This window comes from Patagioenas fasciata, chromosome 3, assembly GCF_037038585.1.
Source record: "Patagioenas fasciata isolate bPatFas1 chromosome 3, bPatFas1.hap1, whole genome shotgun sequence".
In the NCBI taxonomy this organism is placed as follows: domain Eukaryota; kingdom Metazoa; phylum Chordata; class Aves; order Columbiformes; family Columbidae; genus Patagioenas; species Patagioenas fasciata.
This window is the reverse complement of record NC_092522.1, coordinates 120,380,957-120,397,958: the sequence shown is the minus strand read 5'-3', so window position 1 is coordinate 120,397,958 and position 17,002 is coordinate 120,380,957. Positions and strand designations below refer to the sequence as shown.

Here is a 17,002-nt window from a genome sequence, read left to right as displayed (position 1 = left end):
GGTGGGTTGCGGCACACAAGTATTTTTATTAAAACTGTGGTAGTTAACATCATAATTTCAGTTGATTGCTAAATTATAAACACTACTGGAAATCTACAAGGGAGGAAGCTCTAGTTACACCGTATAGTCAAAGCACAGTAAACTGTTCTTTGCAATATCCAAGATATATATAATGTACCACACCAAGCATCCATTTTTGCTTTTGGTTGCAGCCCAAGCCCTGTGAATTAATTTATATTGAAAACCAGTTGCTTAGCTGGAGTTTTATTTATTAAATGATACGCTCTGCTGCAAAGTGTATCTCTTATTAGTTTATTGAGGATTGTATTTTAATTTCTTTCTAGTTTACGTGGTTCTAAAGCTTGCAGTTTCTTTTGGATTTTCAGGTATGCTGTTACCGAGAAAACACCTGGAGAAAATACAAGAATTTATAAGCCTAGGATAGAGAAGTGACTCATAAAACTAAAATATGGCAGAATCTCTGAGGAATGAGACATTCGTTTGTATCACTGTGTTGCCTTCGTGGAATACACTTTTAAAGTAAGGTCTATTGGGAATGTAGTTGGCACCAGAGGGTAACAGCTGAGGTTATCGGAGGTCTTCATTGTCAATCTGCTCATAATCTGATCGAGCTGTTTATGTAAAACCACTGTTGCAGTGTCTGATGTCTGCTTAACGTACAGTTGATTAATTGGAGTACGTGTATTTAGCACAGTGGTTTTGGAGGGTATATACTGGCTAGCACAGATATGTGACAGATCCTGTAAGAACTATCTTCACCTGTGTGTGAAAACACTGTTTACTACCATGCGGTTTGTACTACAGTCAGGGCACTTAAATGTTTTAGCTTGTGCAAAAAAGGGTCAGTGCGACTTATTTTTATCCAGCTGCCACCTGCCTTTACCTCTGACCTTGTATCAGTGCTCTCTGGTAATCTGGATCGTTGAATTGACAGTAAATTAATTATGTTTAGATTAAGCAGCCAGACCAGACCCCTTTCCATAGTAGCTGGATAGTAGACCAGCTTAGCTATAAGACATCACATCTTTGCTTGCAGAATTTTTGATGATTTGTGAGATCCACAATGAAGGTGGATCATAACCTAGAAAGAGGAAAGCAATAAGTAAAAGTTTTTGTATTGCCAAGGATAACTTATGTCTACAGTAAGAAAAAACATGCCAGGGAAGATTAACAGATATAGCCAGAAGTCTTGTGTTTTCTTTCTAGTGCAGGTGAGTATTCCTTTTCTGGTTTTGAGCAATTCTCGTGAGTTCAGATCTGATACACCTTATTTTAGCCTCATGACTAGAACAAAGCTGCATTTGCCTTAAGCTCTCCCTGGTTTTGGTAGAGACAAGGCAGCTCCTGAGAGCAACTTGGCCCATTTAGGAGTTGAATTTCCCTCTTGAGTTTCCTGTTTTGTTTGTTTATTTACTTGTTTGTTTGGTTTTTTATGTGTGTGGGTTTTTTTTCCTTTTATTACAGAGCCACCTAGAGCACCTCAGATCAGTGAAACAAAACTAGGTCTTAATGTCTCCCTTGGTTCTTCTGTCACTGGAAAAGGAGTAACATCTACCTTATGGGGCTCTGTATAGTTTGTGAAGCACTTGTAAACCTGTGAACGAAAACCGCTATCTAAAACTGCTGAATCTTTAAATGTGCTTGTAATACCTGGAAAGTAGTTGTCTTTTCCATTTACAGCTTGTTGAGTCAAGCTGGAGCTTTGTATCTCTGCATGTTAAAACTCTGAAAAAAACAAACCAAACCACATTGTTTACTGTCCTTTAGGTGAATCAACTTCTTATGTGCTTGGTTTTCCCCTCAAATTACATTTGCGTTCAGCACCTACACCCCCCTGCCCCCCACCCCAAAACCTTCATCACCGTGAGCAGGAAGGAGGAAAGCAGGTCTAGTTTTATTCAAATCTAACCAACTTTTAAAGCAATGACATTTCTCAGAATACCAATTGAACAGCACTGGGGAACAGAACTATATTTTTGCTGTTAAACAGTTATTTCCAGAGAAGAATCCTACTAATTTTTTACCAGTTCTCTTACTGTTGGTTTGCTTTGGGACCTTGGGAAGGAAGCGGATGAACATCAGTAAGAGAGTGCTTCCTATTGAATTTCTGTGATTTTGCCTATGAGTCTGAAATTCATCTTCAAATTGGACCATTGCGTTAGCCTTCTTTCTAGGGTCATAAGTGACGTGGCTAGATAACTCCTTTTTTTGTATAGAATTCAGTCCAGAATGTGCCAACACACTGGAAATGAGCAATTAAAAAGTTCATTAAACATAATCTTAGGCTGCATAGCAGTTACGTTTTGTTTGGCCAGTTGCTCATAGTCTGGTGGGAGGTTTTTTCTCTCCATGTCTAAAACCGTTGTTTTGCTGTTAGTGAAATCAGGTTTTATGTTTGGAAATACAGTTCATAATGGGAACTTATGTCCTTAAAGTTCAGCATTAACAAAACTCTGCATTGCAAAAGGCCTTTGCACTCCATCACTGTTGAAAATTGTGCTTGGATAGAGAAAAGTATAAATGGATAGTCTCTGTTACTGGAAGCCACCTCATCTGCAGACCTGTTGCTCTTCAGCGCCTGTTCTAATGTGAAGTAATGTCAGAACCTGGGGATGTTGGGCCAGTGTGAGTTGCTACTCACAAAGTAACTTGCTTCATTTAGACTTGTATAATTTTAGCGCTGGAATAGAGTGCTAGTGACTGCTGCAAGCTCATCGTGGAGCTTCTGCTGTGGACTGAGAGGAAACCAGGCTGTTTGCTAATTTACGGCATGAGCTTCCACAAGATTAGTAGCTTCTTCTATGGAAGAGACCAGTCCAAGACCTCTGGGTTTGCAGTGATGGTTTGCGAAGGTAATTACACTCTGCTTGCTGCCGTATGATCTCATATGGAGATGGTGGAGTCACCATCCCTGAAGGGGTTTAAAAGGCATTTAGACAAGGTTCTTAGGGACATGGTTTAGTGCTAGAGTTCGGTTATGGTTGGACCAATGATCCTGAGGGTCTCTTCCAACCAAAATGATTCTGTGATCAGACACAGCAGTAACCCATGTTTGCGTACACTTCAGCAAAGCCATTGACCTGAGGTAGTTGTTGCTGTCTGTGATCTGTTACTGTATTTTTTTCTTCCATGGAGAGGTAGAGAGTTTTCAGAAAAGCTTAGCAAAAAGAAACTATTTGTTTTTAAATTGTGCTTTTCTGGACGTGTTTCAACTGTGATTGTGATGTATGGGTATCACCAATAATACTACTAGTCTTAGACGCAATCGCCAAATAAAAGTATTCCAAGAGGGCTTTAATGTCATCATTGCAGATCAGCAGTGACTGTTAACTTATGCAGTAACTTTCTGGATTATTTTAGATCTAGGTAGTTGGATGTTATAAACTTCTGTGGGGACGCTTGCTCTTGGTGTAGCCTGTACTGTCTTTACTCAACAGCCCTACTAATTCCCGTTATGATATTTGACGGCAGGTAATCATAATTTCTGAAATAATAGTTGACATGGGGATTGCTCTTGGGTTATTAGTTTTGACTGTGAGTAGAGAGAACAGCCTTCTGCAGGTACCAATAAGTCATAATCATATATGATCTGCGTAACAAAGTACAATGTAGGAGTTTATGTTGAGGCTTCCCTATTAAATTAGGGAAAGGTAGTTTTATATTCCCATGCAAACTTTGAATATTTAATATAGTTTCATTGGTGAAGTTGCAGTTGCATACCAGCAGTGCCATCATTTGAGGATCACCTATGACTTTATGTTTCCATGAAAAATTTGGTGTGATCCCAGTCAATTAGAATTAAACCCACTTAGACATCTCTTGCAAGTTACTCGCTGTCCCTTTTTGACTGCTCTGACACGATTAGAACTTTTCGTAATGATCCTTTTGTCCCCTTGCTCGTTCAGAAAACATCATCTTTGGGATCACAGCAGGGTGCTCGAGTTGTGTCAAGACATGGAGTGATTTCAGCTGGTTAGCTGAGCTAACTAGCACTAGCTAACTAGCACTAGCACTAGCTGAGCTAGTGCTGATGGCAGTTTGATAGAATTAGCCCGTATTGTTCTACACTGGCAATGCCTTTTTTTTTTCTTTGATAGTAACCCCAAGCTTCAGTTTCCAGCAGAGCTGACTATTACCCTTAGTAACTCAGAGGTAAGAGGAAGGCTCTACAGGGAATCATAGAATGTCCTGACTTGGAAGGGAACCACAAGGATCATGGAGTCCAAGTCTGCACAGGACAACCCCACACTTCACACCGTGTATCTGAGGACGTTGTCCAGTCTCTTCTTGAACACTGCCAGGCTTGGGGCCGTGACACCTCCCTGGGGAGCCTGTTCCAGTGTCCAGCACCCTCTGGGTGAAGAACCTTTTCCTCATGTCCAACCTAAACCTCTCCTGGCACATCTTCCTGCCATTCACTCGGGTCCTGTCACTGGTTACCAGAGAAAAGAGCTCAGCACCTGCCCTCTCCTTCTCCCCTTGTGAGGAAGCTGTAGCCACCATGAGCTCTCCCCTCAGTCTCCTCTTCTCCAGGCTGAACCAACCAAGTGATTTTAGCCGCTCTTCATACAGCTTCCTCTCCAAACCCTTCACCAACTTAGTGTCTCTCTTCTGGACACTCTCCAGTAGCTTTATATCTTTTTAATCCTGTGTCTCCCAGACCTGCACACAGTGCTCCAGGTGCGGCCGCACCAGTGCAGAGGAGAGCAGGACAATCACCTCCCTGCCCGGCTGGCAATGCTGTGCTGGATGCACCGGGACATGGATCCCTCTTGGCTGCCAGGGGTGCTGTTGGCTCATGTTCAATTTACGGTCAACCAGAACCCCCAGATCCATCTGCACAGAGCTGCTTTCCAGTACGTCATCCCCTGGTCTGTATGTACAGCCATGAGTGCTATGTCCCAGATGCAAAATCTGCTACTTGGTCTTGTTGAACTGAGTTTTGCCTGGTCAAACTGTTGACAGATAAAACTGTTTCAAGCCAAAAAATGGAGAATTCTGTCCAAGAGCACAGAAGTGGAAAAAGAATTTTAAGTAGAATAATTAATGATTTTTTTGTTTAAAAACATGTCATTGTAGAGTGCACCATCAAGCTTGAAAAGGCAGATCACCTAAATGCCCTGATGTTATGTTCATTGTTTTCCCTGGGGTGGTTTGAACTGGTGAAACCAGTTTGGTGTAAGCTGGCGTTGAGCAGAAGGCCGACATCTCTGTGTGCATTGTCTCCTTCCAGCTGCTCTGGCAGACTGAGCCAAAATGAGACAAGTTCACAAAACCTACTATTTAAATGAAGTTAATCCAGCTCCTGCCAGCAGAATTGAGTATGAGAGAGACACCTGTAGGTCTGAGGTGAGGAAAGAAGTTATAGTAACATTTGGAGTAGTCCTCGATAGGTTCCAAGAGTAACCTGTTCAGCCGGCATAGCTAAAGCTGGCAGAGGATTTCCCTGCATAAGCTAAACAGCTTTATGATGATCTGTTGATTCTCCAAGGTCATGGAGCAAGTTGGTTTAATTTTGACTGTGGCTCTGGTAAGAACATACAGCAGGTTTTCTTCTGTGTATTTTATCCATCAGGCATGATTAAGAAGATGAATTAGAAGACACGAGTGTTTAATACTGTTTAGGGATTACCAGAAGCTCCACGTTTAATGGAAGGAAACCAGAACAGTACAGGGGAAAACAGCACTTTGAACTGAGGAGGAATGTCCTTAGTAGACGTAATGAGATGAGGAATTGTGAAAATGCAATTTTTAAAGGTGCTTGAGCCCCTCCTTCTTCAGGGTCAGATTTTCTTAAATCTTTCCTGGTGTATGTTTGTGCTCATAAGCAGTCTTGCCCTGTTCTCTGTTGTCCTTAGGAGGTTAGCTGTAAGGTTTAACTATCTAAAATTTCCTTGCCAAATTTAAATCTCTCTGCCTTTCTGAGTGGTCATAAGAACAGGCCAATTGTTCACAGTGGTCTTTGGAATATTTAAAGCATGTTGTTGTGTCTTCATTTTCTCTATTTTTGTTAGATGGAGAAAACAAAAAAAACCCCTGTTTTTTCAGTCAGCCTCCGTTTTCTAGATCATGTTTTATAAACCTCTGATTGTGTCTGTTGCTCTGTTTTGGTTTCTCTTCTTTGGATCTCTAGTGTAGTATTTGAAACTGAACTTTATTAGGCATGAGAGAAGGCTTTTACATAAAAAATTTGGGATAGGATGAGGCTCTCACGCTTGCCATAACATCACATATCATTTTACCCCGTGTCTGTACACGCTGTTCTCATTTCACCGTAGCTGGTGCAAAAGTCAGTGGAACCAAAGCCAGCCAAGGACCAGTACAAAATAAATAAGTGGAGAAATCCTTCAAATGTCTTTACATTTTCTGCTGGGTTTAGGGGGGAAATGGTTGTCAGATTTTACTGAAATCTATTTCTTAGCTTTAAGCAAATAATGTAGACTACTGTTTAAACACACCTCTTCATAACTGCTTGGAATTTTTAGCTTGGTATCTGAGCCTTAAAATTTTACGAAGCTTGAAGTAAAATTATATGCAGTTGTTGGCTGTCGTGCAACAGTCAGCAATTTTTAATAAATAGTGTTTGTTACAAAAGCTGAGACCTCCTTTTGACCTTTTCATAGTAGGCCCTAAAATATTGTAGTTGGGAGGGAGGAGGAAAGGTGGTGAGTGTTCACATTTCTCTCTATAAGCAGAGAAGGAAGAAAGGGCTGTTATTTCTGGGTTGAGATACTTGTGGGGCTTTTTTCCTCTTACTTTTCTTTTTACAGCAGTGAGTCCTGTAATAATCCAAGATAGACAAGAAAATGAGTAGAAAAGCAAGGGCTGAATAGCAGCATACAATCTGAGGAGCTCTAGTCGTTAAAAGTAAGAATCTATATCCAGAACAACTCAGAAATATTAAGTCCAGTTCTCATTGTCTGAAACCAACTAACGTGGTGTTAGGGAATAGTAAGATTATTAAAAAATAAGTAGTAAAAATAGTAAAATGATCGATTAGAGAGCAGTGTAGGGGAAAGGGACCTGGGGGTCCTGGTGGACAGCAGGATGACCATGAGCCAGCACTGGGCCCTTGTGGCCAGGAAGGCCAATGGCATCCTGGGCTGTATTAGAAAGAGGGTGGTCAGTAGGTCAGAGAGGTTCTCCTTCCCCTTAGTGAATATTGTGTCCAGTTCTGGGCCCCTCAGTTCCAGAAGGACAGGGAACTGCTGGAGAGAGTCCAGTGCAGGGCAACAAAGATGATGGAGTGGAGCACCTCCCTTATGAAGAAAGGCTGAGGGAGCTGGGTCTCTTTAGTTTGGAGGAGACTGAGGGGTGACCTTATTAATGTTCATGAATATAGAAAGTCTGAGTGCCATGAGAATGGAGCCAGGCTCTTCTCAGTGGCAAACAATGATAGGACAAGGAGTAATGGGATCAAGCTGGAACAGAAGAGGTTCCACTTAAATTTGAGAAAAAACTTCTCAGTGAGGGTGACAGACACTGGAACAGGCTACCCAGGGAGGTTGTGGAGTCTCCTTCCCTGGAGACATTCACAGCCCGCCTGGACACGTTTCTGTGCGACCTCACAGGGGGATTGGACTAGATGATCTTTCGAGGTCCCTTCCAGTCCCAAACATACTGTGAAACCTCCCGTGTGAGGAAAAGCTGAGGGAGCTGGGGCTCTGGAGCTTTGAGAAGAGGAGACTGAGGGGTGACCTTATTAATGTTTACAAATATATAAAGGGTGAGTGTCAGGAGGATGGAGCCAGGCTCTTCTTGGTGACAACCAATGATAGGACAAGGGGTAATGGGTACAAACTGGAACACAGGAAGTTCCAATTAAATTTGAGAAGAAACTTCTTCTCAGTGAGGGTGTCAGAGCCTGGCCCAGGCTGCCCCGGGAGTTTGTGGAGTCTCCTTCTCTGGAAACATTCAAACCCGCCTGGACACCTTCCTGTGGAACCTCAGCTGGGTGTTCCTGCTCCAGCGGGGCGATTGCACTGGATGAGCTTTTGAGGTGCCTTCCAATCCCTGATATTCTGATATTCTGTGAAAAGTGTGAGACTAACCCACTACTGCCACTGCTACTGGTGATATTTAGAGCATGCAGATATTTCAGGACTTCTGGCCATGATGCCCTGATCCAGTCTCTTTTCTGTACGTTGGAGATAGCACTTATAGCTGTATTTAATGTTTTCACTTACTCGGTGTTCAACATTTTATTAGAAAATCAGTTTGTTGACAGATCTTCACTCAGGATGACACAATAGTAGAACTTTTCTAAATGGTCTATTTTAACCTGCTCCAGAAAAGTGACGTTCTGATTGAAGTTTCATTTCACACCAAGTGTACTCTACGTCGTGTGTAATGCTGGGGAGCAACATGGGACAACTGATCTTTGTTATGTCAGACAAAATTCTGTTTGCCTATGCATCAATCTATTCCATGATCTCTAAATGTCAGTGGCTCTCAACACACGTTTTTCATCCAAGAAACAGTAATTGGAAAATAGTTCATTTACCACACAGCTGTATTTCTTGTTGCAGTAATAGCATATTATTTACCAGTGAAGACATTTAAAGCTTTCATACTTTTCCATCAGAGAGTATCCTCACAAATCCCTAATCTATTTATTTAATTTTCTCTAGATTTATATAAATATTGGAAAAGAGGCGCCTTTCTGTATACTTAAAGCACCTTGGGCATAGCTTAAGTCTACATTGCAAACAGAATCTGAAAAGTGCAGCAGTCTGCATCTGTCTCCCCAGGAGCAAACTAGACAGCTCAGTCAAATTTCTCTTACACTCCCCCATTAACAGTTTTCTCCCTTGACCATTCACTTTGTTTATCTCTGCACCACCCCCTAAACTGTTTTTAAATGAATGAATAGATTGTTAAGGAGTAGGGCATTTTGCAGAAGCATACAGCTGTATAATACAGTGTGTTTTAATAAAGTTGGATGGTTGAAAGTTTGATGAAATGCACTGTGCGATTGTTTGGTATGTGAGGTAGAATCATAAAAGCGTTTTGGTTGGGAAAGACCTTTAAGATCATCAAGTCTGGCCAGGTTGTGATGGCTTCTCTAGTCTGGTGGCTGGGGTTGTCTGACTGTAGCTACCACTGTGAAGAACAGATCAGAAAGTAGTTCCTTCCCAGTGGAGTTTAGTGTCAGTGGTTAAAGATGTTACCTTGGGTAATTGTGAGGTTCAAAGCAGTGCAAATCTACTTTTTGGTTAATCAGTGGTAATTCCTTTGTATGTAAGAACTGTGGAGTTGTCATATGCAGAGACAGGAGTTGGACTCAATGATCCTTGGGGGTCCCTTCCAACTCAGGACATTCTATGATTCTAACATTCACCAGCAAAGCTTTGATTTTTAAAGGAATGAGGCAAGGATAGGTGACTTAACCACTGTGGTTCTGAGTTAGACTTTTATATTTTAACACTTGAGAAACTTACACATTAGTGCAAAGATGAAGAAAAATGTATCTTTTAACAGTAGCAAAAATCAAAATCTGAGAAGCTTGATCCACTCTTTGTTGAGTTTGGCATCTTTCACACAACATTTTCTGAAAAAGAGGGTTTTACTTTATTTTTTAAAGGAAGTAGCATAGAAAATTAAACAACCAGGAAATCCATATGTCTGTATTTAGAGCTGTGAAATGCTGTACCTCTCCACAGTTTTGTTCAGTGGTACATTCCTGTGTTATTTGTTGGTTTGCAATCCAGTGTTAAATATTTATTTGATGCTATTGCCTTTACTATTTATAACATGTTAACATGATTATGCTTGTTTGTTTGTGTTTTGTAACTTGTGTCACTTGACCATTGATGAATTATGTCTGGATTATGGTTTTAGAGGACTGACCTTGACAATTTTGGGGAAACTACATCATCTAAATCCAAGGCAGACCAGGTAGCACTTACTGGAATGACAGAGGGAAGAGAGATTCACTTCTAACATGTCAATTGCTTTGTGGTTTCGATACCACATTTTAATCTCATCGCTTTGTCACATCTGTTGTGTACACTATTGGATTGTAAATTGTGGGATTTTGCTTCTGGCTTTTGCCTCTTACACAGGGACCTGATTAATTTTCCTATCTCAGTATTTGTCTGACAGCTAAAGATAATCTTATTGCTTTGAGATCCATAAGGGAAAAGCTCTGCACGAAAGCAACGTTACTGGAGAGCTCCAGGATTTTGGTTTGGAGTTAGGATGGAATAGTGATGTGGCATTATAGTGATGTAGTAAAACTAAATGGGTGATTTTATAGATGGGTGAGATTATTTTAAGACTAAACCAATTTCACTTATTGCAGTCTCATACGCACATGCTTATTAACACTAAGACATAATCATAAAAAGGCTTGGGTCAGAAGGGACCTTTTGAGGTCATCTAGTCCAACCCCCCTGCCATGGACAGGTGTGTCTTTCACTAGATCAAGTTGCTTAAAGCCACATCCAACCTGGCCTTGAACCCTTAGTCAAGTAATCTGTCCAGCATTCAGCCACTGAGGCATTGGAGTCCAAGCGGTCTTTCTTGGATGCTTTATGATGACACCACATGTTGAGTTGTCATCGTGACACCTGGGTTCTTCTTGGGACCATGTTTTGTTTTCGTTTTGGATGGAGTTTTTTGGATTTGCCTTTCACACTTTTTAGAAACAGACAGTAGTTGGTGTCTCCATCCTGTCCCACCTCTGCACGTTATCTGGATTTAGTCTTAGCCAATGAAGGAACATAATCTCTTTATTTAGGTTTCTTTACTAAGGCAAAGAGGCAAAGAACATCTCCTGTGTAAGTGGGAGGTGACGTAGCAAGGTATCATCTGACTTGGCTGCTTACTCAGCTTAACAACTGCAATAATTCCTGTCCATGAAGCCGTGCTCATATGTGGTGTCATCACCCCCTCTTTTGACTAGGGGACTTCACCCTGAAATAGTATTTAAATTGTAAAGGTTTTAATCCAGAAATTGAGGTCATTGTAAAATGTACAGCATCATTTGTTAGTAGAAATCAAGTAACTTGATCAACTCCATACAGTTCCACAGATTTATCTTCATTGCTTTTTTTTTTCTCCCTCTTGACTTGAGTTCTGGATAAATAGAATGATTATTGGTTTCCTTCTGACAGATAAACAGAGGACACATGACAACTGAGGCAAAGAGGGCTGCCAAGATGGAGAAGAAGCTGAAGATCTTGCTTGGTGGTTATCAGTCTCGAGCAATGGGCCTCATCAAACAACTGAATGATTTATGGGACCAGATCGAACAAGCACATCTGGAGCTACGTACTTTTGAGGAGCTGAAGAAACATGAAGATGCTGCAATCCCACGGAGACTGGAGGTGAGATTCCTGAGTGTGATACCTTAGGTCACATACAAGCACTTTGTGGAAAAGATGTTTTTTTACAATGCCTGGGCTCTGAGGTTCACGGCCTGAGTTGGTACCAAGTTTTTAATGGTCTTTTTAAATTACATTTCTGGCTGTTACCAGACTCTTCTCCCATTCACATCAATGTCAAAGGTTCTGTGACATATTACAAGATAGGACTAATCTACTAGTGTATTTTGTAAGTTTGTTTTTATTTTATTTCCTCATGTGGTTTATTTTATTAATCTTCTGCAATGCGTATCAGCAGGAGTTCAATATCTATCTTAATTTGACTCATTTTGGTTTTAATTACTGTTAGAACATAGGATAGATCTGAAACTTGTATAAAGCTTCCTGCTTCCTTTAAAGTCAGTGGACCAAATGCCAGTATATGCTACAGGATATACTGCTTTCCTTTGACATGTCAGTTCCTCCCTGAAGCTGTATTGTTGTCAGACTTGGACATGGTTGGACTTGTATAAATCAGGACAATAACTCCATTTCAGTACGGGCTTTCCACATGGTGCTCGGTTGCAGAAGCTCAGAGGTTCTGTATAGTTTAGAATCATAGAATCATTTTGGTTGGAAGACACCATTAACATGATAGAGTCCAACCTTAACCTAACTCTAGCACTAAACCATTTCCCTAAGACCCTCATCTACACGTCTTTATAACCCCTCCAGGAATGGTGGCTCCACCACTTCGCTGGGCAGCCTGTTCCAATGCCTGACAACCCTTTTTGTGGAGAATTTTTTCCTAATATCCAATCTAAACCTCCCCTGATGCAACTTGAGGCCATTTCCTCTTCTCCTCTCACTTGTTACTTGGGAGAAGAGACCAACACCCTCCATGTTCCAGCCTTACAGAATCACAGAATGTTAGGGCTTGGAAGGGACCTCAAAAGCTCATCCAGTCCAATCCCCCTACCGGAGCAGGAACACCCAGATGAGGTTACACAGGAAGGTGTCCAGGCGGGTTTGAATGTCTGCAGACAAGGAGACTCCACAACCTCCCTGAGCAGCCTGGGCCAGGCTCTGGCACCCTCACTGGGAAGAAGTTTCTTCTCAAATTTAAGTGAAACCTCCTGTGTTCCAGTTTGCACCCATTGCCCCTTGTCGTATCACTGGTTGTCACCAAGAAGAGCCTGGCTCCATCCTCATGACACTCACCCTTTACATATTTATAAACATTAATGAAGTCACCCCTCAGTCTCCTCCAAACTAGAGCCCCAGCACCCTCAGCCGTTCCTCATATGGGAGATGCTCCACTCCCTTCATCATCTTTGTTGCCCTGCGCTGGACTCTCTCCAGCAGTTCCTGTCCTTCTGGAACTGAGGGGCCCAGAACTGGACACAATATTCCAGGTGTGGTCTCACCAAGGGCAAGGAAAACCTCTCTGACCTACTGACGTCCCCCCTTCTAATACAGCCCAGGATGCCATTGGCCTTCCTGGCCACAAGGGCCCAGTGCTGGCTCATGGTCATCCTACTGTCCACCAGGGCCCCCAGGTCCCTTTCCCCTACACTGCTCTCTAATAGGTCATTCCCCTTTCAGGCAGTTACAGAGAGTGAGAGGGTCTCCCTTCAGCCTCCGGTTCTCCAGCTGGACCCTCCAGGTCCCTCAGCCGCTCCCATCACACTTGTGCTCCAGACTCTTCCCCAGCTCCATTCCCTTCTCTCAACTTGCTCCAGCACCTCAAGGTCTTGTTGTGAGGGGCCCAAAACTGACCGGAACATTTGGCTTTGGCCTCACTAGCGCTGAGCACAGTGCAAGAGTCACTGCCCTGGTCCTGCTGGCCACGCTATTCCTGATACAAGCCAGGATGCTGTTGGCCTTTCTGGCCACCTGAGCACATTGCTGGCTCATGTTCAGCTACCAACACCCCCAGGTCCTTTTCCGCCAAGCATCTTTCCAGCCACTCTTACCCGAGCCTGTAATGCTGCCTGAGGTTGTTGTGACCCAAGCGCGGGACCCATTTTGAGCCATCCTCTGATCACAGGCCCTTTGCCCACAGTCCTGTTGCTGGTGAACAACGTGTGCTCGTGTGATCTGGCCCATTGCTCCTGAACAACACCACCTGCCTTACTGGCCTCTAACTGGTTGGCACAGCTTTGAGGAGAAAGATGTCTCTTTCTCTTAAGCAGCCTTAACTTCAGCATGGAACTAACAGAAACAGGTACACCGAGATACCTGAAAACAGTGTCTTGGAGCCACTGTTCTTAGTTTAAGTACCTCCAGGATATTCTTCTCTCCTTTGTTCGGTTAACAAGGCAACGTTCAGCCTGTGACAGACTTGCTTTCTAAGAAATACTCATCTGAGCACAATTTTTAATTCCAGTTTTTTTCCAGAAGAGAAGGTTCCATGGAGTCTCAAATCTTCTCAATGACTTAATGTAAAAAAGATAAAGTGTATCAGTTCTTAAAACTGATTTTGTGAAGATAGTCTGTAAGTTCTGACAGATGTCTTTACAAACTCAGAAGCGATTAATAGATTTAGTGAAAGTTAACAGTAAAAATGTGTTAAATAGCTTGATAACTATTAGTAGCACCTGTTTTTAGTAAATGGCACTTTACTCAGAGCTAATCCTCAGAATACATTTACTGTCTCTTCTGGTACAAGAGTGAAGGCAGATGTGGAAGCATTTGTTGCAAGATGCTGAGTTAATTAGGAGGGTTACAAAAATAGGTTTTGAACAAACTCATGGAAGAAGAATCCATGGCTAACTTAAATACAGTGCACTGCTTGTGATGGGCTTCCAATTTGAAGTCTCTCCTTTTTAAGCGTCTTGTATTAACTGCTGTCAGAACCAGCGTAAGAGACCTGATCTCTGAAGTAAGGTAACAGTGATTCTTGATATGCCACGTCAACTGCTGTTTTGCATTTATATTTAAAATAAGAAATTTCAGCAGTCTCCTGTCTCAGTTCTGCCCCCTTCCTCTGAAGGAAGTGAAATAAAACCTTTGCTAAATATAGACATATATAACCTTTGCTAAAGATGTTCATGGGTGTGACTGTTGGAAGAACTGACCTGTTGCTTAATTCTGTTTCCCTTTCAGTGTCTGAAGGAAGATGTGCAGCGGCAGCAGGAGAGAGAAAAGGAGCTCCAGCAGAGATTTGCTGACTTCATGTTGGATAAAGAGACTTTTCAAGCAAAGTACTAAAGCACAAAATTCCATTTGTCACTGATGTAATATTTTTAAAGTGTACAGATACTTCTCCAGCAGCTCTTGCCATCAGTTGCAGAAATCAAGTGTAGTCTGCTGTTTGCATCTTGTCAAGTTTTTATTCTTTTGATGAACTTTTCCAAATGCTCTAGGTATGAATGGCTTTGTCAAATATTAAAAATTGCATTGAAATGTCCAAAAGTTTATTAAAAAAAAGAAAATCAATCTGGTATGATTTTATCCATGTGTTCATTTGCTAGGATTATCACATTATTCCTAGTGTTTTATCAGTCTTAAGACCTGTAAGATACATGCCTGCAGAATAATGTCTTTTGAATAAACCTGGAATGTTAAAAAATAATTAAGAAATAAAATGCCTGTCTTTTAACTAAAATGGAATCTTCCCCTATCCCTTATCCCCTCTCTGTCTGTGTTTCTGATAAATTATCTTTCTTCCCTTCCACTGCTGCTGCTTTTATTTTCCAAGACTGTAATTTGTGAGGGGGAGGACCTGTGCAGGATAATTGTGATCTCTGTAATACCATGTTCATGATTCTTCTCTGTGCATGTGACTAAACACTCTCATTTACATCAGGATGTTCAGATGGTCATACTGGCAGTAAATATAACTTCACCTTCCTGAAACATGCTGGGTTCAAATTTTATAAAATCACCCAGTGTAGCCTTAACTGTTCCCATAGATTTCAGCAGAAAATATACACTTTAATTTTCTCAATACTAATGCTTTTAAAATAATCTTTGCCCAATGCATCTTCCCTCCATCTGGTTGATGCACCTTTTCCTTTTGTACAGTGGGCTGAGGGACTTGAGTAACATCACAGTTCTGCCTTGGCCCGGACCTTGTGGAATGTGGTTGCAAAGGCCACATCCGTCTGTCCTAACACGTCACAAGCACCAGAACTCAGTTGCTTGTTCTGTTCAGTTTTTGGGGTGATCTGATCAACTCTGATCAACTGGTGTGTCACAGACACATCATCTCACAAGGTCATCATTGCACATCATTGTTTGGGGGTTTATGGATTATGTTCTGAGCACGCTGAACTTCTGAAATCCTTGGTAGTGTTGCCTGTTGCTCGTTGAGAGCTGGTTACTCGCTTGTGTTGTTGCCCAGAGCAGCCCTGCAGTGGGATGCTCCCTGTTTACTACTCCTCCCATCACATCTCAACAGGTTTTCATTCTCTAGCTGCTTTGACTATTTCTCTGAAGGGTAGGGATGGGATTATCAGAAGGGATTAATCCATTATTTCCTCTCCACTGAGGTACTTTTCTAAATCTCATCCAGAATCTTCCTCTGAGTGCTGTTTAGTCAGACCACACTTGAGCTAGATGTTTAAAATTTTGTCAGCTATTCCCAGTGTTTTTAATTCATGGAGTCATAGAATCAGTTTGGTTGGGAGAGACCCGTAAGATCATGGAGTCCAACCATAACCTAATCATGATACTAACCCATGTCCCTAAATGCCACATTTATTCATCTTTTAAGCACCTACAGGGATGGTGACTCCTCCACTACCCTGGACTGCCTGACAACCCTTTCTGGGAAGAAATTTTTCCCAATATCCGATCTGAACATCCCCTGGTGCAACTTTAGGCCCTTTGCTGAAGCTGGGCATCTCATTACAGGATTGCCTTCATGTTTTTTGTTTGTTTTTGTGGAGATGTTCATCACTTTTTCAGGGATCCTTATTATTTTCAACTCTTACACCATTGGTCTTGTGAGCAGTCGTTTGTGGAAATGCATAGGAAAAAAGGCAAAACTGTATTGTTAACAGCATGGAATTCAGCAATTAAATACCTCCAGTTGCATGCATCGTGAAGTTTTGCCTGTACATATATGAATTTAAATAAGGTCTTTGCTGTTTGCAATTTTGTCACGTTGCAGAATGTCACTTTGTTTAGGCCTTGGGGATGTTTCTGGGGGATGCTGGAAGGCCGGAGGGCTCTGCAGAGGGATCCGGATAAACTGGAAAAATGGGCTGATTCCAATGGGATGAAGTTCAACAAGGCCAAGTGCTGGGTCCTGCAATTTGGCCACAACAACCCCCTGCAGCACTCCAAGCTGGGCACAGAGTGGCTGGAGAGCAGTCAGGCAGAAAGGGACCTGGGGGGACTAATGGACAGGAAGCTCAACATGAGCCAACAGTGTGCCCAGGTGGCCAAGAAGGCCAATGGTCTCCTGTCCTGTATCAAAACCAGCGTGGTCAGCAGGACAAGGGCAGTGATCCTTCCCCTGTACTCTGCATTGGGGAGGCCACACCTGGAGTATTGTGTTCAGTTCTGGGCCCCTCAGGTCAGGAAAGAGATTGAAGTGCTGGAGTGGGTCCAGAGAAGAGCAACAAGACTGGGGAAGGGACTTGAACACAAGCCCTATGGGGAGAGGCTGAGGGAGCTGGGCTTGTTCAGTCTGGAGAAGAGGAGGCTTAGAGGTGAGCTCAGCA

The 17,002-nt window shown here is 42.3% G+C and overlaps 1 protein-coding gene across 1 annotated transcript in view; it reads left to right on the top strand.

Moving 5' to 3' along the window:
* Window positions 1–16,434, top strand: part of CDC5L (cell division cycle 5 like) — a 41,909-nt gene extending 25,475 nt beyond the window's left edge. The window contains exons 15-16 of the mRNA XM_065835506.2: window positions 11,139–11,351; window positions 14,436–16,434. Of these exons, the coding sequence (XP_065691578.1) occupies window positions 11,139–11,351; window positions 14,436–14,540 (318 nt within the window). The 3' untranslated portion in view covers window positions 14,541–16,434. The remainder of the gene's footprint in view (window positions 1–11,138; window positions 11,352–14,435) is intronic.
* The last annotated feature ends 568 nt before the right edge of the window (window positions 16,435–17,002 follow it).